The sequence below is a fragment of the Fistularia commersonii genome, chromosome 28 (assembly GCF_037954325.1).
Source record: "Fistularia commersonii isolate RoL2024-O1a breed Wild chromosome 28, RoL_Fcom_v1.0, whole genome shotgun sequence".
NCBI lineage: Eukaryota > Metazoa > Chordata > Actinopteri > Syngnathiformes > Fistulariidae > Fistularia > Fistularia commersonii.
In genome coordinates, this window is record NC_141311.1 from 3,189,350 (window position 1) to 3,214,310 (window position 24,961).

At 43.9% G+C, this 24,961-nt stretch overlaps 1 protein-coding gene and 1 long non-coding RNA gene across 5 annotated transcripts in view; both read left to right on the forward strand.

Moving 5' to 3' along the window:
* The window catches only part of cyth1a (cytohesin 1a), a 40,009-nt gene extending 16,507 nt beyond the window's left edge, over positions 1–23,502 (forward strand). The window contains exons 1-13 of one of the 4 annotated variants that reach the window (XM_086176083.1): positions 4,273–4,535; positions 9,322–9,404; positions 11,718–11,782; positions 12,884–12,950; positions 13,040–13,158; positions 14,026–14,106; positions 14,275–14,387; positions 15,788–15,936; positions 16,063–16,175; positions 19,965–20,043; positions 20,132–20,200; positions 20,847–21,001; positions 21,260–23,501. In XM_086176083.1, coding sequence (XP_086032209.1) covers positions 12,891–12,950; positions 13,040–13,158; positions 14,026–14,106; positions 14,275–14,387; positions 15,788–15,936; positions 16,063–16,175; positions 19,965–20,043; positions 20,132–20,200; positions 20,847–21,001; positions 21,260–21,338 — 1,017 coding nt within the window. In that variant the 5' untranslated portion in view covers positions 4,273–4,535; positions 9,322–9,404; positions 11,718–11,782; positions 12,884–12,890 and the 3' untranslated portion in view covers positions 21,339–23,501. Of the gene's footprint in view, positions 1–4,272; positions 4,536–9,321; positions 9,405–11,717; positions 11,783–12,883; positions 12,951–13,039; positions 13,159–14,025; positions 14,107–14,274; positions 14,388–15,787; positions 15,937–16,062; positions 16,176–19,964; positions 20,044–20,131; positions 20,201–20,846; positions 21,002–21,259 lie in introns of those variants that run through there. The other 3 variants (XM_086176082.1, XM_086176079.1, XM_086176080.1) reach the window with 3 other exon arrangements.
* On the forward strand, positions 14,397–15,752 carry LOC147217187 (uncharacterized). The gene is made up of 3 exons (XR_015108963.1): positions 14,397–14,419; positions 14,548–14,629; positions 14,761–15,752. It is a non-coding gene; the product is annotated as an uncharacterized LOC147217187 (long non-coding RNA).
* Positions 23,503–24,961: the final 1,459 nt, after the last annotated feature.

The window sequence follows — 24,961 nt, forward strand, 5'->3', positions numbered from 1 at the left end:
ACCGAGTCCATTTGTCTCTGCCTCATTTAGGTGGGTGGTCTGGGCAGTTAAAGTAGTTGTCACTAATGGTTCCCAAATGAGCAGCGCTGCTAGCCGTAATGGTTCCTGGAGAACAAGCCGACCTGCCCGGCACTAATGCCCCCAGTGGTTTGATAATCGGCTTCTTCTCCCCCGTAATCACATTTTAGCCTTCCCTTTGCATCGGTTGCAGCCCCCCTTTTTCTGACATAATTCAACTTGATGATGTGAAGTCTTATGATTTTGCACATCCCAGGTTTGTAGCTGTACCATATTTCAGCAGTTGTGAACGGTCAAAGGTGCATTTAGGGGAAATTTAGCAGTTTAAATTATTATCAATATATAAGAAATAAATTCCCCGTGATAAATTACCACAAGCCGGTGTTAATATACCTGCAGTAACCTTTCCAGCTGTCTGTGATTTATCAAAGATCCCTATTAGCTGCACTCCATATCCCCTATACATTAGGGATGCGCCTCACATCAGACATCTTTATTGGCCTATATATTCCACAGTTGATATATTCCACCATGTCCAGATGATATATTCATCTAGACATGTTTATCTCATGATTCAAGTGGCAGGCTGTTTGAAAATATATCTAAATAGAAATATGTGGGACTGTAAGAGGTGAATGGCACCAAGAAAAGATGGAAACTATTGTACAGGGACAGAATGGTGAAGATTAAATCCGTTTTGGGGACTGATCTGTGGTAGAATATTAAAAAGTTGGAATTGAAGCACTTATGCCTGTGCCGTTCCGAGTTGTCCTTTTTTAAAATTAACTTTTACCGAAAAAATTTGAGTTATTACAGATGGCAGCTGTTTATTCTCCCAAAATTACCCTATTTGGGAGAAGCCATATTATTCTTTTTTTGATGAATGACAGGATGGGGCGGCATGATGGTGCAGTGGTTAGCTCACATTGAGCGCTGGCTGACTGGTTCGTGAGTTTGCATGTTCTCCCTGTGTCTCTATGGGTTTTCCCTGGATTCTCCAGCTTCCTCCCGCAAACCAAAAACATACAGCAGGGTTATTTGAAGACTCTGAATGTTCTGTAGGTGTGAATGGTTGGATATCTTTATATGTGGCCCTGTGACTGTTGACTGACACCACTCGGGCGAGGGTGTTTTCCGCCCAACGATAGACGGGATTAGCTGAGACCTGTTTACAGGTCTCACAGATTTCACACCAGAGGTGTTTTATTGCACAGGATCCTGTGGGTTATTTATCTGATTTGCAAAGTAAACGCCTCTCTCGTCGTGATCAGTTTGAATGGAGTCTTACACGTTTTGCAAAGTATGATAGAGGCTGCAGTGCTCGAATGAAAGAATTTCAGGCACCGTAGAAACCTTAAACAGGATTTAAACAATTCCACACTCGATGTTAACTTGCAAAAGGTGCTTTGTTGGTGTCATTAACCCAGGACTCTGTGTTCCGTTCAGATCACAGCAGATGTATGTGATAGTACAAAGCAATCGAGTTGTAAAGAATGCCTGCTTTATTGCCTTTTCCACAAGGCAGGTGGGTTTTTGCCATGGCTTTCACTCCACTTGCAGTGTGAGGAATCGCTCACAAACAGGAAGCATGAAGGTCTGACAATTTGCTTGACAGGAAGCGACAACTCACAGTTTTTGTATGAGCTGTTTTCTCTGTCGCTGGCATTCAGAGACAAGAGTGAAAAATAATGACACACGCAGTTGCAGGTTAGAAACCAAAAAATGTTGATTTATCGCTCTTTTCAGTTTCCACCCCGTGTGTTTTCTGAATGTGGATATGTTATGGTGGTCCGAGAGGATGTTGATGGTGGGGCGGCCTCGATAAGAATCAAGGCCAAAAGTATCGGAGGACAAAGGCATGCTTTGTGGGTAGAAATAGCACTTCCGCTTTTAAGGAAAAACATTGCGAAGCCGTCCCATTGGCCCATGCAAACAATTAACATGGACTGAGATTATTGAAAGAAAGCAAATCTTCTCTGTCTGCTCTGCTGGATGGATTGTGTGCGTGTATCTGTGGGCAGGATGTTTATGCTGTAGAGCCATTTGTATGTTTGCTTTACACTTAAGCTGTGTGAACGGTGGCAGGCCTCGCCATACCTTCTCCTGCTCCAGCTCCAGTTCCCACCCAGTCACATCCTCTGGTCCCAGCAGTCTCAACACAGCTAATCGACTGATGGTGTTTTTCCATTCCAGACGTTGTCGGGTTGATTTGCTTTCCCATCAACAGTTACAGATAGAGTCACTTGAACTGAGGCGCACTCAGAATTTGCTTTGTGAGTAGCCGTAGTGAGGCTCATGTCTGTCTACGGAGCCAGACAAAACCATTTTGGATGCTTCTGTCTGTGGTTAGAAGGTTAGGGATTTTTTCAGACTTCAGCTCAACTGCTCACATTTGCAATTTTGTATTCGCTTCATGCTATGTAAATATCATGTTCAGTTGCTTCTGATAAAACCCCAACTTTTCCTCCGTGACTGTGGCCACGAGGCAGGTGATGTCATCGAAGAGTGTCCACAATGACGGATTACCTTGCTGCGGTTGAATATGATTGGCCTGAGACAAGGACACAACAAGTTAGACACACCTTGTTGCTGCCACCTCTGGCGTAAAGGGAATGCCGATCCCTGCCCACTGTGCTGACGCACCAACATCAGCCTTGCCAGCACATGTACATGGAGTAAGTCTCAAGTAAACCAGTCAGAAATGGTAATCCACTGTCAGACATGTAATGAGTGGAACACTGGTGGCTCCAAACAGGAGCGAGAGGCCTTAAAGTTTTACACTTCAATTTTCCTGTACATACATTTGTTCCATGGTCAGCGGTTTGCAGCCTGGGGATCTGGAACCAATTAACGCCGACATGATATAGATGGGGAAAGTAGAAAAAATTATATTCTTAGATGTATATTTTAGCCAATAGTAATGCTGAAAGAAATGTAATGATCAAGCAAACATTATTTGTCTTCCTCATTTACCTCAACAAAAGAAATTCACTACTATTGCATTTATTTCAACCTCTTCTGCTTAATCTTCATGCAGCACATGGCTTCGGTGTGGCTTTATAAATATGTCAGACGCAACGAGTGTTCCCACTTTTCCAATGACTTTCTAATTTGTTGTGACCGCATATTTCCACCTCAGCTTCAGGTGAAGTGGGCTGTAACATGGATAGAAATCATCGTGTGTCATCTCAAAGTCAGACCCAGCTGTAACTGCTGAAACACAAGGAACCTAGTCAGACAAAACTTGTCATGCGCGGGACTGCAGCGAGCAGCCGGCACAGCAGAGGGCTCCCGGCTGACTCATCCAGGCCAGTGCAGACATGAGGCACAAGTACACTCATGCTATACAAACACTGCCTGGGACATGACAAGGAAGCATTCTGGGAATCCTGCACATTGTCCTGGCATGTTTCTTTTGGATTAGAATAATTCTATTGCCTTAATGTCCTTAGGATGAAATGCAATATTGTTGTCTGCACAGACTCCGTTGTTGCACCGGGGTCAGTATGGCTGGTCCTGTGACTGCTCAGGAGAGAGAAAGTCTGGCTCCAAGTGCTGACTCACAGGAACCGCTCACGTCAAAGGTTATAGCTTCCTCACTGTCTCCAGGAGAGATGCGTGGATGCATCAGAAACAAAACATTTGTATAATATATATTCTAAAATGTAAACAGTGATTGGCTTCATCTTTGCATGGCATTTTTATTTCAGCAGTACAACAATAGTACATCTGCATCTGTAAAAATGAACAGTTTTTGATTTGTTTTCTGTCAGGGATTTACAGAAAGTTACAATATTATCTTAAAATGGAAGAAAAAAAACATCAACATGTATTCTTGAATAGGTCAGCACTGTTTTGCATTTGTTATCCAGTTTGAAGACTTGGGTATTAACCCGTATGATGTTCTATATAGGAAGATCATTTATTCTGTATTTTTGGTAATGCAGTGTTTTATGATAAATAGCTCACATTTCTCTGAAAACAGATTTATAACAGAAAATGTTGTATCCGGTTTGCTCCAATATAAAAATATTCAGAGAGAGTTGCGTGGTTATTGTAATATAGGTCTATAATGACTCGTCCGTGTTCCTCCAGTCTACGAGGCTGAGGCAGATAAAGGAATGACCACTGGGTGGAGCCCCCAAGTTAATGCTAATGACAACAAAATAGAGGCAGAGATACAGAAGGAGGGAGGGAGGAAGAGGAGGGAGATAGTGAGTAAGTCTTTTCCCAAATGGACTGTGTCAGTGAGCTGTAAGTGGGCAGGGAGGTGATAGATGTGCTCTACAACTGAGAAAAATGCAGAATCTTCATCTGACTTACTGGCGGAGCAGGCTCCTTCTCTTTGCCTTGACATGTGGATGCTGACTTTACTAGCAATAAGCTACAGGAGCTAACAGGAGAGGGACTTTTTTATAGCATTCAGGGAAAATAAGGTGGTGCAGCAGAAGAGGAGAAGGCCTTGGGTAAAAAAAATCCCAAAACAAAACCCTGTCTTCGGAGGAGTTCTCACTCAGGTTAGTTTGTCAGCATTTTTATGTTGTTTTTGTGTCATCACGAGCTTATTGTGGGGGACTTTACCAACTTTTTATCACAGCTTTGATTTGATGATAAATCCAAACTAGCTCAAGTGCATGAATCTGCAAAAGCTGAAAAGGAGAATGAAATAAGCCTCAGTTAAAGCTTGTCCAGTGGAGTTTATTCGCCTGGTTGTCATTCCTCAGCACGTGCTGTCTGGTGTCATGTGTGATAATTTGGTCCATCAGACCCTTGTGATGAATGAAAACTGGGTCATCATGCTAATGAATGAGCTGCATGTGCTGTGCGAAGGGCGTCATTGTGCGTGGCGGAGCCATATGTTCACTTTATGTTCCAGGATCAGTAAAGGTGCAGGCGTTGTCATCTAGCTACAAAGGGATCAGTTTGATGGCTTCAAGATGCTGGAATGAACAACAAATAACTGTTGAGCCTTGACTAAGAAGTTAAGCGGAAGATGCCCCGGTCTTCAGATGCCCCTTGGCCTTGTCGAGGAATGTTCTGTTGGGCCGTTTGCAGACGCAGGAGAGCTGTGATCGGCCCACCGCCGGCGCCCCTCTGTCAGTCGCTGACCCACGCCTCGCCAACCAAATACCGGGATCCTTATTTATTTCTTCTTTTGTTTGTCTCCTCATCGTCCCCCTTCAGTTCTTCCTACTTCAGGTCAAATGAGGTTTGATGTTTTGTGATCCTGAAGGGATGGACCCGTCTTGTGTTCTGCTCATGTATATGGCAGCTAAGAATCAAGAGGTCAGAGGTTGTCATTTGGGCTGGTGGCCTCAGTACTGATGAGCATTCCTTCACAGCCCTGTTCTTTTCTATAATATGTCTGGTTTTCCCTTTGCTTTTCTGTTTGCCTGTGTGTGTTGATGTGTGGTCTCAAATATATATGAGCCTGAGTCCCATAGGGATTTGTGTAGTAATGAAATTCAGTCTCTGACCTGGGGTCAGTGTCTAAAATCACCTTTTGTTGTTGAAGCTGCAAACAGCAGGAAAGATCAAGAAGCTTAGAGCCATTTAATAGACCACGTGTACTTATGTGGATGTCAGTGCATGTGCTTTTCCATCAAAGCTGGAAAAAAAAAATCAATTATTTGTGTGCTTGTGTTTTGTGGTCAGTGCATTAAACCTCATCATGGTGCAGACTGCTTCTTGTTACAGCTGGCGCCCTGATTGGTTTAGGTGAGTGGTCGATTGATTGAAGTCCACGGGGACCTTGGGGGTGGAAGGTGGGCTTAAGCAATTTTGAAGAACTAACCATAAGAACAAAGACTGGACAGTAGCCTAAAGGAACAGAGAGAGTGAGGGGAAAGTGGGGGAAAACCAATAATGAAGGATAAATTTTCCTTTCACTTCAGCTTGAAAGAGTAGGTGTGTATAAAGAAGCAGTTTTGAAAAGAAGTTGATGTGGAAACAAAAAAAATACTGGTCAATGTGTGAAGGCCCAGTAAAGCATGATGCACTTCAGGCAAAAAATAGCAACATTTAGACACAAAAGTGTTGGAAGACCAGTGTCATTCATTTGCTTCGTCTATGCCGTCCTCAAAACATAAACACAAACAAGCCAATGATGTAGGTGTTGAAAATAATGGTTGTCATTTTGCATATTTCCCAAGTTAGCCAATCAAGGCTGTTTTGTAATGTAAAGATGTTCAACGATTTATCACTCTGCTGTAGAATTGAAAAGACTATATTAGTATAAAAGCTGCACACAGTTGTTATCAATGAAGATACACTTAATGTGTTAATGAAGAGATTTTTTTTTTTTTCATTATGATCAATGTTCTGTGCGGATATGTCCTTGCTAAACCATCTGTGTGTACCCCATTGCTATGATTATTTAGGGCTGATAGAGATAATCAGGTTTTTACATTTTTTTTCACTCAGTCCTAAGAGAAGCTCTCCAAATTAGGTCACATCTATTGGGAGGGGGTTGACAGTTCCTACAAGCACTGTGTATTTTAATTTCCGTATTTTCCAAAGAGAATTTATGTTGATCAGTGAAAATGAGATGTCTGGTTCTTCTGCCAAGATTGCAATCAAGATATATATTAGCGGGCGCTGCCTCTCTGGGAGAAGGAGCTAAAAGTGGCATGTCCCTAGATGTCATCTCTCAGGTGCCTATCACTGACCCAGCCCTTACTAAAAACTGCAGGAACTGTGAATAGAATCTGATGGCCGTGCCATAAAGCCTAACATGAGATAAGGAGACATTTATTCAATAGTTTAATACCTGGATTGAAGCAATAGATTTTCTTGAATAACTACTTCAATGTCACAAATGTCACAAATTCAAACATAAACAAACCATCATGTGGCACAACAAGTAAAGAAGTATCAAGGGTTGCAAAATTATCATTTTGGTAAAACGGCACTATATTGCAAAGAAGGCAATTGCGGCGCTGTGGATGTGATGCCCCAGATATGGCGAGTTGCACCGATTCTTTTGTCCAGAAATTAGAGTGTATGGCAATATGTCTGACTGTGCATGTCTGCGGACTCACTTCTGCTCTGAACATGTGTGACCATGTAAAATGTGCTTGTTTAGTTTAATTTGTAACTTCCTTGTCTGTCCCATCACAAAGCCATAGCAGCTGTCCTTATATTACTGGTCTTAAAAAATGGATTTACGGGACAAAAAATAAATGGTCAAAAGGGCAAGATAATGGTGTTGAACTTATTGTCTACTCCATTGTACCACTAATTAGAATGAAAAAACAAACAAACAAAAAAGCCAACAAACCCCCCCCCCCAGACATTTCCGGAAGTATCCATCACTTACCCTGTCTGTCTCCCCCTACTGTACACCCCCACCCCTCCACCCCCCAGTCTCGTCATTTTCTGAAGACCGCCTCTTTTCATTGGCCGTGCTAATGCAGACGTCAGCTGAATAACAGCCAGGCAGCGCTCACAGACAGAAGGGAAACAAGCAGCTCTCAGCATTTACTTAAGTGGATGGGTTGCTCCCCGTCTGCTGCGTTCTGGGAAATGACACCCACTTGGTACCAAACTTTGCCACAAGCGTGGATGGGGCCTTTCCCTTCACAAATGTGGTCTTGATTATTTTGGGTGGAGCCGGGAAGGCTGTGATGGGTGTACCTGACTGTTTTCCTTGAGAAGCAACACAACTCCTTTGTGCTCTTAGTTAGCCAGGGGCAAGATTACATCAATCTTCTTCATAGGTTACTTAATTTCTATCTTCTCTTTGACATGAAAGTATAATAATTTCTTCAAACCACGTCAGTCCTTCACTTTGAGGTCCTCCTCAACCGATTGAGCGGTCGCGTACTCTCAGCATCGGTTAGCTCGCTGTCACGTTTCTGGAAAAGGCTTCCCCTCTTTGGTTTTCCTGTTGTTCCATTAACTTGTCAATTTGACAGGGAGACAGAGTCATTACAAAATCAATGTGTGTTCAAAAATGCATATAACCACGCTCACCCTGCTGTAAGAGTCTGTGCTGATTTTAGAAAACAATATCACTGTTGGATACTGTTTTCACTGGTGTGCAGAGCTAATGTCAGTTTCCACGAATGTCCACATCATCCATGAGATTGAAAGGTATTTAAGTTTGAGTTGACTGCTGTGCTCCATCGAAAGGAAGTCAAGAGTACATTGTGGCTTTTTCTTGAAGTGTTCGGGCTCCTCAGCCCTGCACCGTATATCTTGTGTCGTGGAAATCCATCTGTTGTCTGCTATCCATAAAATGGTAAATGCATTTGCAATATATGGATTCCATATGCTGAAAATTGTCAGACATTCCGGTGTTTATTATGAGTCTTGAAATATTTGGGAGTCTGTATTGTCCTAGCTGTTTTTTAATTGTCTGGTCTTCATCCATTGACACAAATTAAAAATATTTGGACGAATGTATAAAGGCAGACATCCAGTTGAAGACTGCTGTCTTCTGATTCCACCCTGTGACCATTACGCTGTTCACTGTTTGCGGGAAGCCATTATATTAGCCTTAACCTCGACCCTTGAACCCCTGAACCCTAATGAGAGACGGAGGAGGGGGTCAGTGTGTGTTTGGCCACTGGGGGATCTGAAAAAGTTACTGCATTGCAGAGATGATTTTCCACACACACTATGCGATAGCTTATTGAGATGGTTTGGGCCCTTTTGTCGCTTAAGTACATTGTACTTTGGGTTTGAAGGCTACTGAGGTTCAATTTCTGCAGTGGTGTGACTGTGCCAACAATGCTTTGAAGCATCGTGGAGAACACTGGCTGTCATTTGACTTCATGTGTGTTTACAGTGGAGCCTTTTAAGTTTATCTCCAAACTGTAAGCTTTTTGTTGTAAGCGGAGCACGATCAGGTTGCCGATTATATCAGTCTGTCTCCGCCCCCCTCCCCCCAGCAATTAGTACTTTGTCGAAAAAGACATTTGTTATCGTGTTTCCAAATTACGAGTGTTAATAGTTTCCCAAGTTAAAATGTTGTCAAATAGTAAAAGAGAAAATGCAAATCTATACAGCTTGTGGTTGAACTGGTGTCATATTTAGACTGCGGATAGCGGTGGTGTCCTTTCACGGCCAGACACACGCGCTATCCATCAGTGCTGACATCGACACACGTCTTCACGCTGACCTGAACTGTCTCATTTAGTCAGAAAGGTGGTCTCAGATAAAATTAGAGTATAAATGCTCCCGACAAAGAGAGACCCCCCGGGGCTCGCCTCATGACATAGATATGCAGGGAAAAGCTGAAAGGGAATTCTATCTTTGGCACCTCTTTCCTGACCTTTCATCTCACTAATTTTTCCTCAGTGCCGGACGACCTCACCCCAGAGGAACAGCAGGAGCTGGAGAATATCCGGCGGCGAAAACAGGAGCTGCTGGAGGACATTCAGGTAAGGAATTAAAAAAAAAAAAAAAAAAAAAAAACACCATTCATTTCATTGGTAGAAAATATGATCCTATGTATGAGAGAGTATTGTCACAATGGAAATGCAGATATTTTTCGACCGGGTTCCACCACCTTCTGTTACAACTTCTTAGTTTTGATAAAACTTAATCCTTTGACTCACTCGTCTCTTTGTATAAATTTCCCTCTCAAACGTTTCTCTCCGAGTGGAATGTGAAGCATTTCCTATCAACTTCCTCAGACCTTTCTTCTAATAGGCAACACTCATCCAATCCCTCTAGAAGTATAAGTTAGCTCTTTTTTTTAATTTTTTTTTTTATTACATTTAGTTTTAAATGTAGTTGTATTAAAACCAGACACGCATGCGGTAGAAATAGGTCTATAAGGAATGTGTATTCTACAAAATCTGAAATCCCCATCTTTTCCCGGCTCTTGCTTTGACCTCGCAGTTCATCACATTATTCCTGTTTGCCGCTCTGTTCACCTCCTCTGTTTGATAACCAGCTTAACCGAGGTGAGAGTGATGGAATTGGCCGTGTGGAGTTGGTCAGGGATGGGCAAACTACGGCCCGTGGGCCACAACCGGCCCGTTGGTCTTTTTAAATCAGGCCCGCCAAACATTGGTAGAGAATTCATACTTTATGTGAATGATCAAATGATTGGATTAATGAATGTGGGAGCTCAAACAGGAGATTATTTCATTTTTGGAGCTACTTGACAATTTTCCTGAGCTAAATGACACAGATTGGCTTTGCGATTTAGCCTTTACTGTGGACATACTGACACACATTAATGAGCTGGACATGAAGCCACAAGGGAAGAAAACGGTTTGTGCATGAAATGCAAGCAAACGTCAGAGCCTTCAAAACCAAGCTGGTTTTATTTTCAAAGCAAATGTCAGATGAGTCTAATATGTACTGTAAATAAATGCGTTTTTTTTTTTTTTTTTCTTCATATGTATTGTATCTTGAGCCGGCCCCGTCTGTCAAATTTTAAAAGTCAATGGGGCCCCTGAGCCAAAAAGTTTGCCCACCCCTGTTCTAGACGAATGTTGGAGGCGTGATCTGGTGCCCACTCTTTTATGAGCCTTGGCTACCACCGCTGCCCCGATCTTTCTATCCGACACTGCCGTCCTTGTCCTCACCATTCCTCCTAACTCCATTGTGTGCACACTGACCCCTCTTCTCCTTGTTCCATCCCACTCCTGCCTCTGCTGGCCCTTCATTTCACGGCCTCCGCTGCCGCCACCCACTCCCAAGTTTGAGCACAGCTTTTGTTTGTCAAGGCAAGCATCTAAGGAATGTGTTGGGATTGCGCAGGTCTTCAAAACACAGATGTTGTCTTTGTGTTCCGTCTGCATTTATCTTGACAGAGTAAAGATTCATGTTGATCAATGTATTGATATGATAAGAGAGGAAAGTCTTGATGGGCTTTTAAAATCTCTCGTGAATTAATTCTTATAGTTTTATTATTTCCATGGTTTGGGACCTGTTATTTCAATAGAGTGAGAAACATATTTGGAATCCTTGACTATAATAATATAATAAACTGTGGAATATGGAATGGGGGGGAATTTGCTGAAATGTAGTTGCACCAAAGCAGAATGAACATGCAATTAAGTCTGGTTTACATTTTCATGTCTGTGTTGAGGTACAAGCAAGGGTGTGTTTCACCCAGACTCAAAGCTTGGAATTTGGGGAAAACACAGAATCTGGAAAAAATTTAACAATTTCATAGGGGCCCTACAACGGTTTGTTATTCCAAGGTCCCGACATCACCCGCCCTATACTTTGCCCACAGCAGTGCGCCCATATTACGTTCATGTAGCACCAGTGGGACAGACTGGATCGGCTAAATCTGCCTTCAAAGCCATCAATCACTATGCAAATATAATCCTGCCTTTTGTTTTTTTTCACTCCATTTGTATTTAACCCCGTATCGCAAGCGACAGTCTTTGTGAAAAGAGCACATGTGAAGCCCTTTTTTTTCAGCGAGACATAGATGGTTTTAAGTTTTCCAAATATCTAATGACCATACGTCCAAAAGTCCCACTCTATAGAAACGGTGCGTTTTTTTGCTTTTATATTTTTTCTTGAAGTAGAAGGTTGCGATGCTGATCTTAATGTGACAAATGGCAATTGAAGATGATTTAGAAGCTAATATGTGCTTTTATGCTAATGCTATAGATGCTGGTAACCTTGGTTTTACTGTTTCCCAAATTTGAATGTTAGGTTGCTGGCGAACTTATTATTCATAGCGCTTGTCTCTTAAAACTAATCCTCCGTTCTCTCCTCTCCAGCGGCTGAAGGATGAGATAGCAGAAGTTACAAGTGAGATTGAGAACCTGGGTTCCACCGAGGAGAGGTAAGACCGTGGGACCCAGCCCACCGGACTACACACATTTCCATCTTTGTTGTCTTATTTCACTCGTTTGCTTTCTATTAACTTAGCAAATGAAGTTGTCAATTATTAACGTTTGATGGCCATGTCGGCTCATCTCATCACACCAGATCCCCTCTCGCATTGGCTGTGTTTTTTAAGGCACCATAAATATTTCAATCGGCACACCCCCATAATGGGAGGAATCATTGAATAATGCAGTGTGTGTACTGGCCGATGCAGACAATGCAGAGTGTCAAGGGACCAGCGTACTGGAGTTTGCTCCACTCAAGTGTATAGGGAGCCCATCAACAATGGAATATTCCTAAAGCACTATCTCGTGGCTTCAGAAGCCATTAAGGGCAACAGCCCCTTCTTGTGATCTGAAATTCCGACGATCGATTTCTTACAGACAGTAAATTATATTTTTCTTCCGCACTGTTGTTCTCGGCCGAGCTGAGTCCGTGTAGTCAGGGTGTAGCTGAGAAAGGCCAAAGGAATCCTGGTGTGAATGAATGAATGACCAGCGGGACGTGGTGATGCAACCATGGTGATGGTGGACCTCTGAAATACTCTTTGACCCTTTAAATAACTCGAGGCCTGAGAAGTGGGCTGTTCCCATGTGCATTTAGTTAAACAATTTATCAACGCTTTGTCATCAAAGGAAGGCGAGTGGGAGGGTTCCCATCCAGTGTTGCATACTTGGAAAATTGTTAAGAGACTTTCATACAATTAGAATGTCCCTAGCCATGTATAAAAAGTGAATAGATGTGAAATCTATGACTCACTGAAACATTTCAGGCTGACAGACAAAAATGAATGCTCAGTAGAACCAAATTCAGATGTAAATGTAGGTAAGCAGAAAAATATATGGGCTTGTATTTAACAACGGCATTTTCTCGTTATCTATGATAGCATATGGTACATTTAGCAGACTGTATATACTACAATACAATTTATAATTGGTAAATAATAATTATGATATGCCCACTTTTATACAAAACTACCCAGTTAGCAAAGTCATTATTTGTTACATATGAAATTCTTAGCTAAAAAAGTTAACAGCAGTCTGATCTGTTGCTCCAGGAAAAATATGCAGAGGAATAAACAGGTGGCGATGGGCCGCAAGAAATTCAACATGGACCCCAAGAAGGTAGGTACCTGTCAGGACTCATTAGGAATGTCATTCATCTTGAATTCCCTGCAACTCAGGAAGTAACTGAGACTCTGTATTATTTCCAGGGAATCCAGTTTCTGATCGAGAATGACTTGCTAAAGAATACCAGCGGGGACATTGCTCAGTTCCTCTACAAGGGCGAGGGTTTGAACAAAACGGCTATCGGGGATTACCTTGGAGAAAGGTCAGGATTAAGGCTGCTGTAAATTGTCTTTACTTAGTTTAATTGTCTTTTCAATTGCTTTTTTTTTTTTTTTTTTACATTTGTACACGTAGAATGCAGATGATGAATGATCACACAGTGACGGTCGCTTCAAGACCACATATTTTCCGTATTGCTCGGTTTCCTCTCGGTCAGATACACCCATCCTTTCCCAGATACTGGTCACTCCTTGACGACAAGACATTACTCAATAGCCTCCATCTGTCTCCGATTGTCTTACTCATTCCCGGACACGTGATCAAGAACCAAACATTTGAGAACGCACACCTCTGAGACCACATAGAGACGGAAATTGTGACGGGCCGGATATATGGTGCGCTCTGCTCAGGGACTATAGGGCAGGGAGTCTTTCTGACAGATCGGACCAGGAAATGGAGGGCAGGCTGATGGTTTGTCGCTGTTAGATTGCTATCAAGCTTTCTGCATGTTTCTGATTCTGAATGGAGGAACCTGAAGAGATCAGATTGGTCACTTGGCCCGCTGGGAATTATTTGGCCATGTCAATGAGAGCTCCAGCGAGCGAGACCATGATCTCACCGGGCAGATCATTTACTCTAAAGGGCAGGAAGGTCGGGAATGATGTCAGGATTGAGATGATAAATTTAGTGCGCAAGGGCGTGTTTATCTGCTTCCCCTCGGTCTGACGGATGGAGGTCTCTCGTCACAATTCTCCCAAGACCTTGTGCACCAGATTACGTGTCGACACGCCTTCCAGATTGGCCTACATTTCAAATTAAGCCCAAAATTTCTCTCATAAACTACTCATTTTTGCACAGTGGCTTTTTATTTTCCTTTCAGTGAGAAAATGTGTGTTATTCATTTGTGCAGAGAGGAATTCAATATTCAGGTCCTCCATGCCTTTGTGGAACTTCATGAATTCACAGACCTCAACCTGGTTCAAGCTCTCAGGTAACATTCATTGTAAGATCTACCACACACACAATAAATCCTCCACTAGCTTTGTGCGTGGGGGAAAACGAACAAATGGTTCAACGATCAGATCTGATCTCGTGCCATCCTCTGACTTTATTTCGCATCGTCACTTTTCTTTGCGACTGAAGCTTGTCTCCTTGACAGGCAATTCTTGTGGAGTTTCCGGCTACCAGGAGAAGCTCAGAAGATTGACAGAATGATGGAAGCCTTCGCCCAACGCTACTGTCAGTGCAACCCCGGTGTCTTCCAGTCCACAGGTGTGATGGTCGCACCTCATTCAGCTTTCTAAGTACTGCAAGTGAAACAAACATCAGCAAAATTAAAGACTCCCAGAAATGCTGACCTGTATGCATATTGTGTGGCAGCTATCTATTCTGACATCAGTTCACTGATGCAACTTGTTGCCCTGAATTGCAGAACCACTCTTGACCTTAGGAATGTGAAATTAGTCAACAGGAATGTCAAGCCAGTTCTTGTGCACTTCAGAGATGCATGTAATGTGAGTAATAATAGACGAAAAATAAGCTACTCAAGCTTCTGTCGACAGTGACAGTATTCAGGTTGTCGAGTAACCTGACTCACAGGTATAATCTAAACCTTGTTGAGCTCATCGTGTTTTCGAGCCGGCAGGCCGAGATCATTTTCTGTATACGTTGGGGGGGAGACGCCGTGTTCCAGCCCTTGCCTGAGGGGGAGTCCCACTGACATTGAAAACCTCTGGTGCTGTTTGTTGCAATGGAACACTGATGTTAGTAAGTGAAGTAGAGTTGAAACGCAACTCTTCCTCTAATAGTGGTTTGTTAGCTTCCAGTCGAAAATATCTGTGTTCACTGCATATGGTCTCAGCCTCCTTCCCTTCCGAAGAGGTTGCAGTTATTTGAAAGAGAGACAAAAACAAATTAATTGTAAGACGCTTTCATGCGCTCTAAGTCATTGGTTAAGGTAAAAGCTGACATATTTAAAACATAATGACATGTTGATTTACGTTACCTGTCTCAGGAGGTTCTGGAGTAAGTACCTTTTTAAAGCAGATAAGTATTCTTGATAGCTTTGAATGGTTTATGGCGTGCGAGTGGAACTCGGCTGAGCCGCTTTGCTTAGCAGACACACAGTCTGCTGAGGTGAGCTGTGCTCTACAGGCATGTCTGGCTTTTCAGAAATGATGCCCTTAGAAGACAACCGCCTCTAACATGGATACAGATGGATGTGAATAATGCATGGGGCATCTTAACAGCCAAGTGCACAAGATAAAGTGCTGCCTTATCAGACGTGCGTTGGCCACGTGTCTGCATTCATCTGGAAACACACTTGTGTCTTGATGAGCCATACATAGAGACATACAGCCTTTCACTCCCTTGTCCCTTGCTAGAGATATTTCAGTTATCTGTTTGTCTTTGCGCGACCGCGCCCCCAAGTGTGCTGTTGTTTCAGCCTCGATGATTAACACAAATTCAAATGTATTAATATATCTCGGTGAAACGTGGTGCTGCATGGGTGTGTGTGTGTTTATGTTCGTTACTCATTTGGAAGTTGAAGAAAGTATTCACGAAGCCGAACTGCAAGTATTTACTCTCCGAAGGCAAATAACGTCATGTAATGATAAGATGTGGCAATTATTATTTAAAATGATGGTCAATTGACCGTGTGTGTGTTACAGACACCTGTTACATTCTGTCATTTGCCATCATCATGCTCAACACAAGCCTTCACAACCCAAATGTAAAGGACAAGCCCACTGTGGAGCGATTCATCTCCATGAACAGAGGGATTAATGACGGAGGAGACTTGCCTGAAGACTTGCTGCGGGTGAGGAGGGTGTTTAAATGATCTATCTGTCATTTCTCTCTATTTTCAGAGTATTTTATCACTATAGCCTTTGAGCTTATTGTCTTGAACTACCCTGTATTCACAGTGTGTCTCTCTAAATTGTAGAATCTATACGAAAGCATCAAGAATGAGCCGTTCAAAATCCCCGAGGATGACGGCAACGACCTCACACACACCTTCTTCAATCCAGACAGAGAAGGCTGGCTGCTAAAGCTGGGTGCGTAACAGGAAACCATTATTGTGCAAAAGTAACACTTGAATAGATGCGTTAGTGTCTTGTCGTCAGAGCGGCACCCTTGTGTGGATTATTTACGGTAATGTGTGTGAGAGCGTATGCGCGCCCACGTGCTCACGCGTGTTAAGGTGGCGGCAAGTATCGGGGACCGCGAGCGCTCACTTGACCCAAGAAGATGTCTGCCTACTTTCATGTATTATGAATGTGCCCTCAGTTCAGACCGCCATCTGTGGAAGCCTTTGAATTCTTTAGAATAATGACATAATCATACACTGACATACTTGTGCACACAGTACAGATGCTCTGATACTTGTCATGTTGACTTTCTATTGCTGTTATGCTCAAATGAATAATAATCATGGCATTTTGCCCGCTCCTTCAGGTCACTCTGTAGCATAAATCAATTCTAGTTGGTGCTTTAAGATGGACGGTGTTAGCGGGCGGACTGAGCACCTCTTAAGCGGGGAAGACAAATTTGTTTTCTCTATGCAACTTTAGTCGATACAGCTGAACTAACTGGAAAGTTGCAGGTTCCCCTCAGGGTTGATAAATCCATTCGTAATCGTTAAGATAAACAGCACTCCTTTATTTTTAGCCAATCGAAAAAGTGTTTAGACACATATATTTAATGTTTCTGACACACGATTTTCATTGTAGCCGCTGGAAACCTGCTGGAATCAAGAGATTATTAAAACACATTGTTTGTGAGGTGTGCATTTTACTCTTGATCAGGTTTTTTTTTGGGGGGGCGGGGATATTTTCTACGTCATGTGATTACAGGTAGCAGCCCTTTTGTTTTTTTAAACCAGGGTTTATCCTTCCTCTGCTAAATTGATAAGTTGGGACCACGAAACATGTCTGGATACATCAGCGAGCACATCCGCTTTACATTTAACGCGGCCTGTGTCGTTCCGAATGTTCCACAGGAGTCCATCTGGTGTCCCCAATCATGCTTCGAACAGAAACCCTGTACTCCTCAACCCTCGGTCCTCTGCTTCTTTTTAAAGTATCTCTCTCTCTCTCTCTGTGTTGGACAGATTCATAGTGAAGTGTTTCAATTTGTCTTTGCTGTGAATCTTTACAACCAACTACGACCAGTGGGCACTGAAACCCTTTTCCCAATGATCCGAGTTTGTCCAGCACTGAGGTGGCAGATTATTGTGACGTATCAGGAAATGGAGCTAATCCGAGACCGTTGCATGTAGTGCTTTACAGTGGCGTCTAGCGCTCCCTCATGTGGACCGATGATTAAAATGTAAAAGTCTTGTGACCCCGATCGTCAAATGAGGTTTTTCTCAGCTTATAATAAAAAACTGTAAAGCATTGCATCTGAGCCGTCTTCAAACCAGAATTAACAGAACTGTGGTGCAATAATTTCTTATTATTTAATTTGATTTTTTTTTTTATGTTGTTTTCTTTTCCTCTCCGTTGTTTGTTTGTTCCCATGATTTTGGCTGTTGTCTTTCCTCAGGAGGTATGTACACCTGCTCTTCCCAAACACTCGTCCATTTTTCAGCTCTCAGGTGCTTTTGGTGGTCCGCCATGCTTTTTGTTCTCTCTCACTTTTATTTATTTCCTTTTTTATTTATTTTTTTCATCCGTGGGGCGGGGGTTTATCGTCAACCAGTTGTTTCTGTCTTTCGTCTCGCCATCGACTCATCTAAACTTCAGACGTGTGTCTGTTCAGTCGCTCGCCGAGCTGATATTCTTATATCTGTGGGCGGTTGCCAGGCGGTCGCCGGGTGCATTCCCCCCCCCCCCTCCGCGGCCTCGGTTCTGGGAGCCGACGCTTTGTGACCACGCTACCGAGCAGTCCGGGCCTCTTTCCTCTGTATGCTGCCGTGGTCACTTTCTTTGATCTCTGTTTTTTTGGAAGCTGCACTATACATTTTTCCGCACGGCGAGCAAAACAAAGGGCTTTCGGCGCATTGATCACGAACCCACTCCCCACGTCGGTTAACTAACGTTTGCTCTCTGTCGACGGAAAAGGAATACTGCACCTCTCCAACACTACCTGGCTCCGCTCTGATTGTCTCATGCCGTAACTGGATCAGAAGGGTATCCGTGGCTTTGGCCAGGTGCGGTACTGGACCAGACTGAACCCAACGCTGGGAGAGAGATGTGGGTAGCCGGTCGTGCCAGGAGGGATGCAGGCATTGTGATTCTGGCGTGTTAGGTTAAAAAAAAAAAAAAAAAATTAAATTGTGAATGAACATCTCAAACCAAAAAAAAAAAAAATCCATACATTGATGGACATATGAGAGTTGATAAACTTCATCAGACAAGTCTCTCTTAAATTGAAACAGCCTGCAACCTCTTAGCCTCGACTTCCCCGACACCGCAAATCCACACGGGGCGCCTCCGTTCTCCCGGCTCAGCTCTGGCCCAGCACCCTCCGCGCCCCTGCAACAATCTGCTTGGACGCATCTTGCCCCGTCCCAGATGTTCTCGCACAAGAGGAGGTAATGTCTTTTTCCCGGAGCGACAGGAACTGACATGACCGTCCAAGAAAAAAATCCGAACCTCTAAATCGGCCAGCCCTTCGCTCGTCGGCTGCGCGACTCCGCCATCATGTCTTTGTTTTCCGTTATGCTTTTTATTGTGTTGAAATGCTGACAAGTGCGAGATGCGGCGTGGAGGCTCCCCATCTCTGCTTGTCGAATGGAGCGTGTCAGTAGCACTTGTATAGAAAATTAGTGGTAGAAGTTTTTTGACCTATCATAATGTCTGTCATATGATGGCGTATCATATACAGCGTTTATGCTGTTATATGATAAAACAAGTGTTTTGGTTGTGTTTGTATGTTTCAAATGTAATCGAAGCCACCTCTCTGTCTTCCTCTGCTAGGGTAGATGCGTTGCACATTGCAGCTTTTACTAACATTGGTGGTGGGATAACCAAGTCTAGACTAGGCTTAGTTCCTCATGTCATGATTAGAAAGAAATCCTCTCTCCCGCCAATTCACAGGACGCCACTTCTATATAACTGAGAAGTTATTTGAACGAGCCATTAACAGGAAATTCATGTCTGAGATACCTGTAGAGCGGCCAAACATGGCCCAGAGCGCCGAGTGTCCTTCCACCCCTTCGCTGGCATCTTGTCCTCCCGGAGCGATGCCGCCATCTGCTTCTTTGATCGGGTTTCCCCTCTCAGGAAGTCGGGGTGACAATGAGGGTCAGAGGTCGGCCACGGCTCGGCAATCACAGTTAACCAGAGTCCCCACAGGGCACGGACGAGATGAGAACTTAATTTAGGGCGATGAAATCTCACCTCTCCGTCACCCTTCACCATTCAGCCCTCAGAGGGATATCAATTGATTGAGGGGCGTAACCCTTTTTTTGTTGGAACATGCAACATTTGTCTGTGTAGACATGCAGTTCCTAATGAAAGCATGAGCTGTGCCAAGCCTTAACTTAGTGTTTACCTTTTCAAATTCAACTCAGGTCGCACAAATCTCTACATTAGCAATAAAGATAAAATTCAAATTTAGATGCAGAAGGGTGGGAGTGTTATTTTTAATGTAGGAGATACATGGTTCTAGGTTCTAGCTACGCATTTGTGGTGATGGCGAACGCATGTTTGGGTGTGGTGCAATGGTGTATCGGTGGAAATTACGGGACATTCTGGGCAAAGGAGTCTGCGGGAGCCGTCATCTTGTCTGTCTGCTCATACATCTTGTCTGCCTGTCTGTTGCTCGACCCGATGCTTTGGTTCTCGTCTTTCACCCTCTGCCTCTCGCTGAGCCTGCGTGACACTCGGCTTTCTGCTTTGCAGGGGGAAGGGTTAAGACCTGGAAGAGGAGGTGGTTCATCCTCACAGACAACTGTCTGTACTACTTTGAGTACACCACAGTGAGTCCGGCCCAGTTTCTCAGTCGCCGTTTCATACGTTTTCGTCTTCCTGTTCGGCAGAACCGTCACCTCCTCCCCTGTTTTGCAGGATAAAGAGCCCAGAGGAATCATCCCATTGGAGAACCTGAGTATCCGGGAAGTTGAAGATAAGAAGCCTGTAAGCACTGCGCCATCTGCTGGTCAAATCAGGGATTACACACACTCAGATGAAACAGGAAGTCATTATTTAAGGGAGTCACTGATATCTTGAGACTTGCTCTGCAACTTGTGTGTTTGTTTGTGTCATTTGAGATTCTTTAGCGCACATACCGTAGGTTTCTGTCAGTGGCAATCCCTGTTTTACTTCTGTTCATATTCCTGTCATCGACTGACTGGCATTTGAAGGTGCCAGCTTCAGCTTCAAGACCAAAGAAAGACGCTACTCTTCAGTCACTTCAATTACCATTTACGACTGCTGTCCATTGTCCTCCTGTCAACCCAAATTCATCCCCCGTCTATCCTCGAGCAATGGAACTCCCTCAGATTTTGCCTACGCGTGAGCACAGTGAGGGTCAAACCTACACAAAGTCCTTGCTTATTTTACCCGAGTAATGTCACACGCATCATTAATCTTATTAGACAGCACGAGGGGAAAAAGACATCGAGGTAGCCTCTGAATCTTCAGGCTCATCGGGAGAAACCGCGGCTTGAAATGCAAAGTCGACCGCTTCGCTGAAGCGTTCAAGCACCGAATTGTCGCGTGTGTTTAGTTTGAAATGATTGTATAAGCATTCCTTAGGACGGTTTTCTTTCTCTTCTTTCAGAACTGCTTCGAGCTCTACATTTCTGAAAACAAAGACCAGGTGATAAAGGCGTGCAAGACCGAGGCCGACGGTCGCGTCGTCGAGGGCAATCACACCTTCTACCGCATCTCTGCGCCCACCACCGAGGAGAAAGATGAATGGATGAACAGCATCAAGTAAATAATTTCGCTCGGATGAGTTAGATACAGTATTTGAAATGACACCCATACGCGGTCTGCGCTGTCCGCTCCCTGCAACTTTTGAATTTCCAACACGTGTTCTGAAACTTGTACCGAGAAACATGTATTTCCTTATTTTGTAGAAAGAAGAAAGGAAAAAAAAAAAAAAAAAAAAAACAGACTTGCATGCAGATGTGAAAGTTGCGTAACGGCGTTCCGCACAAGTGCGGTAATTTACACACTTCTGCCCCACAGAGCCGCCATCAGCAGAGATCCTTTTTACGAGATGCTGGCAGCCAGGAAGAAGAAGGTTTCATCCATGAAGAGGCACTAGAACCGCCCGGCGCTCAAGATGTTGCACTTGAAAGAATTAGGGTGGGTGGACGGAGGGGCGTCTGCCCATTCCCGTCTCTCGGCCACGGCGGAGTCCCGTCGTCGGGAGCTCCCGCAGACCTCTTCAGGGGATTTTTCCACATGCTAGATCTGATTTGGGACTCTCGTGGCCGGCGAAACAAAAGTCATGCTGGGGTTTCTAGAAAAAAGGGTCGGGGCCGAGGCCTCGTCTAACCTCCCCTCTCAATGTGTCTCTTTCTTCTTCGCTTTTAAGTGTGCTCTTTGTTTCGGAGGCCGAAAGGGAATTTTTCTATGCCACTCAGCAAAATCCCCTTTGAAAGAATCTCTGTCCTCGCGCTTAAAAGAAACCCCACATTTCCCATTAGCGTTGCACAAGTTCCCAGTTAGCACACATTTAAACTCAGCAGGTCTGACCAGGTGTGGCAACAACCAAAATACTTCTTGCGAGCCAGAAGAAAAAGAAAGGACTTTTTTTTTCTGAAATGCTTTTAATATGTTTAGGTTCAATGTGTCTTTTTACAGACGTCTTTCAATTCCTCTTTTTTTGTTTGCTTTTTGTAAAGAAAAAAAAAAAACAAAAAACAAAGACATGACAACATGAAAAAAAATACTCGTCTTACAACAGAAACTTCAGGGAGGCGGGAGATGAGAGGGGGGCGTTGGAGATAACTTGCCAATTCTTAGTGTTTTTATATTAACGGAAAGAAAAGAAAACCAAAACCTCTGTCGAAAGAAAGTTGCCTCTCAGGAGATTGTTACGATGTGGTGAAGCTCTTCATACCGGAGTTGACGTGCACAGTGTTCACAGAGTCGAAGCGAAAGCCACGTCCGTGTCCTGGATTCTTTAAAAACAAGGCTGCCGCCGCGGCAGGTGAGGGGATGTGGTCGTCTCGGTCAGGTCTCGGAGGCGTGTTCTGCCCGTCACCGCTCATTTAGATTAGCGAAAGTCAAGTTGCCTCATTTTGGTTATTAATCCATCTGAGAAACAGAAGCCCTCGGCCCCCGACCCGCCCCATCCTTTTATTCTCGGCTTGTTAGAAATGCAAAAGGCCGTTCTGTTCTTGCATCATACTCAAAAGCGATTTGAGTGTGAAGAGCGTTCCCTTCACCGCCGCACAGTGGCCCGGCGCTCCACAGGAGACGAAATGAGAAATGCTACTGGTTAGCGACGTAATTCAGTCTTTAGTGCGGCTTTTTTTGTAAATGGTTACCTTTTTAACAGTTAAACAAATGAGCAACAAATTCAGCCCGCGGCTTCTTCTCAGAAATATGATGTGTAATATCGTTCTACGGAACGGATGTGTTTTTGTGTTTTTCGGGTTGTTTTGCTTCAGACATTCTGTCACATTTTAGGGCAAAGGCCCCAAGTTTGGGTTTCTCGTTGGATCAGGGTGCAGAGCTTTTATCTGAAACGGCTGAAAACAAAAAAAAAAAAAAGATGTCAGTAAAAACGCTTTATTCAACCAAAAGACGGAGAGCGACAGGCGTCGAAGAGGTAAAACTGCTCCCAGGTGCAGGTCTACCTGGATCCTTCAGTGAATGATGTCTTCTCTAACTTGGTCTTTCCTTCAATCCATACCTGCTGTGACTCTTCCTCATGGCCTCGCTATTCCTTCCCGCCGCTTGCAGCAGCGCGCTAATCTAGAGAAATACGGAAACGGACATGAGAACACAATCATATTTCTAGACAGTATTGGTTTATTTATCAGTTGTACATACTTAAATGTAAAATAGGTATTTTGTCTTAATTTTTTTTTTTTTTTTTCGCTGTCCCGTTCAATAATGTTTGATTGGAGGTTTCTACTGTTACAGTTTAATCAAGCTGAAATAAAGACGGCTCTGTCGATAAAAGCCTTTGTGTCAGCTCTCCAGCAGGTGGCGGCGCCGGGCTGCGATTCGGGGCCTTCCCGCCCGCCGGTCAGAGGCGTCGACGGGATAAAGCTGAATCACACCAAATCAATTCTTAATAGCAGAAGCGCTTGCATGAGGTCACCTTCCGTCATGTGCATGCATACTAAATTCTACTTGAGCCCGAGAGCCGCTCTGACAATGAATCAGAGACTTGGATTCCGTTCTTGATTTGCGGCTGCATTATGTTTTTACATTTCGTCAGCTCGCTTACCAGGTATTTATGGCACAAACCGTCGGCCGGCGGGGAAGCGTGTCTATGTATCATATTAAATGATGCCTGGAAAAGCGATCAATAGAAATGACTTTTTCTTCAATGGAAGGGCCGTGCAGGAAACATCAGGCGGCGGAGTTGCGATGCTGACGGATGGAGGACATGTGTTCCTATCAATGTGAGGAGGGGAGGATGTTCATGTCATTATTTCAGGGATGGGATTCATCTGACTTTGTGCAATCTTCATTGTCCTCAACAAATACTTTTTTTAAAGTTAAAGCTGGACCACATTATCTTGCAACTCCCACGACATGGAATGTAGGACATCATTTAATTTTAGGGGATCTTAAAATAATGTAATAACAGCAGAGGTTCCGCTGGATAGTTGCATTGTGAAATACGCTATCGATATCCAAAGTCATAGTATTTCCTTGTAAGTTTATTTCCGCGGTGTTGATTCACGGTATGAGAATATAGTTATCTGAAAGGGGATGTCTGCGCATGCGCCGCACAATGTCAATTTCCAAGGAACAGGGGCAGGAAATCTCAAGTTACAGTTGTAGGCAGGAATAACTTCATGTGAAAAACAATTTTTGCTACTGAGAACGGTATCAAGGAGAATCACCGCTCTGCCTCCACTTGCAATTGAGAAATGTTCTCCATCGGTCAGCTGTTTGTTTAATTGTTTATCTAACTGCTTATGATATTCCTGAGAAGTTATTCATTGTGCTTTAGGACTTTGGATGCTTGCACGCAGCCACAGCTTGGATTTGTTCATCAGATTAGTACAAGGCAAGAAAAGCAAAGGCAAACATTGCCAAAAGCTGATCTACAAAAGATCAGAATCTATTTTTCCCCCTTAAAGTGGAACCGAATTATGCCCCATCTATAATAATAAATGGGGTCGTATGAAATTATCCTCTGAATTGAAGATGGAACAATTTGTTCGAGACGTGCACTGAAAAGTCACATGAGCAGGAAATCTGCAAACGCATCCGTGAACCCCGCCACGACACGAATCGAGATCTGATCGCCTTCAGGGATAAACACGCCCAGGCAAATTACTCCTAATCTGCGGTGCACAATTCAAGTCGAACAATATTTCGCATCGCTGCAGAGCGCGACCGACGAGGTGGCTGTGAGACGTGAAAGACACGTCGCCGTGGCTGGGAAAGGGGAGGGGGCGGAAAAGGATGAAAAAGCGAGAACGGGTGTTGATGTTGGAAGCCCAAGCTGATCCGCATATCGGCAAAAGAGGCATGTCTTACTCGTGTGTCTCAGGTGTGAGGTTTAGACCGCTCGGAAAGTTGGAACCAGACTTTCAAAGTTTTTTTTTTCCAAAACATGAGTAAAACGCGCTGTCACGACGGGCCTGTGCGGCGAACGGCCCTCCTCCGCGGTCGCGCCGACGGCGGCGAAAGGCCCGAACACACAGCAGCTCCCTCAGGCCGGGCAGCGGGATCCTCCGTCTCCCTCGGTAA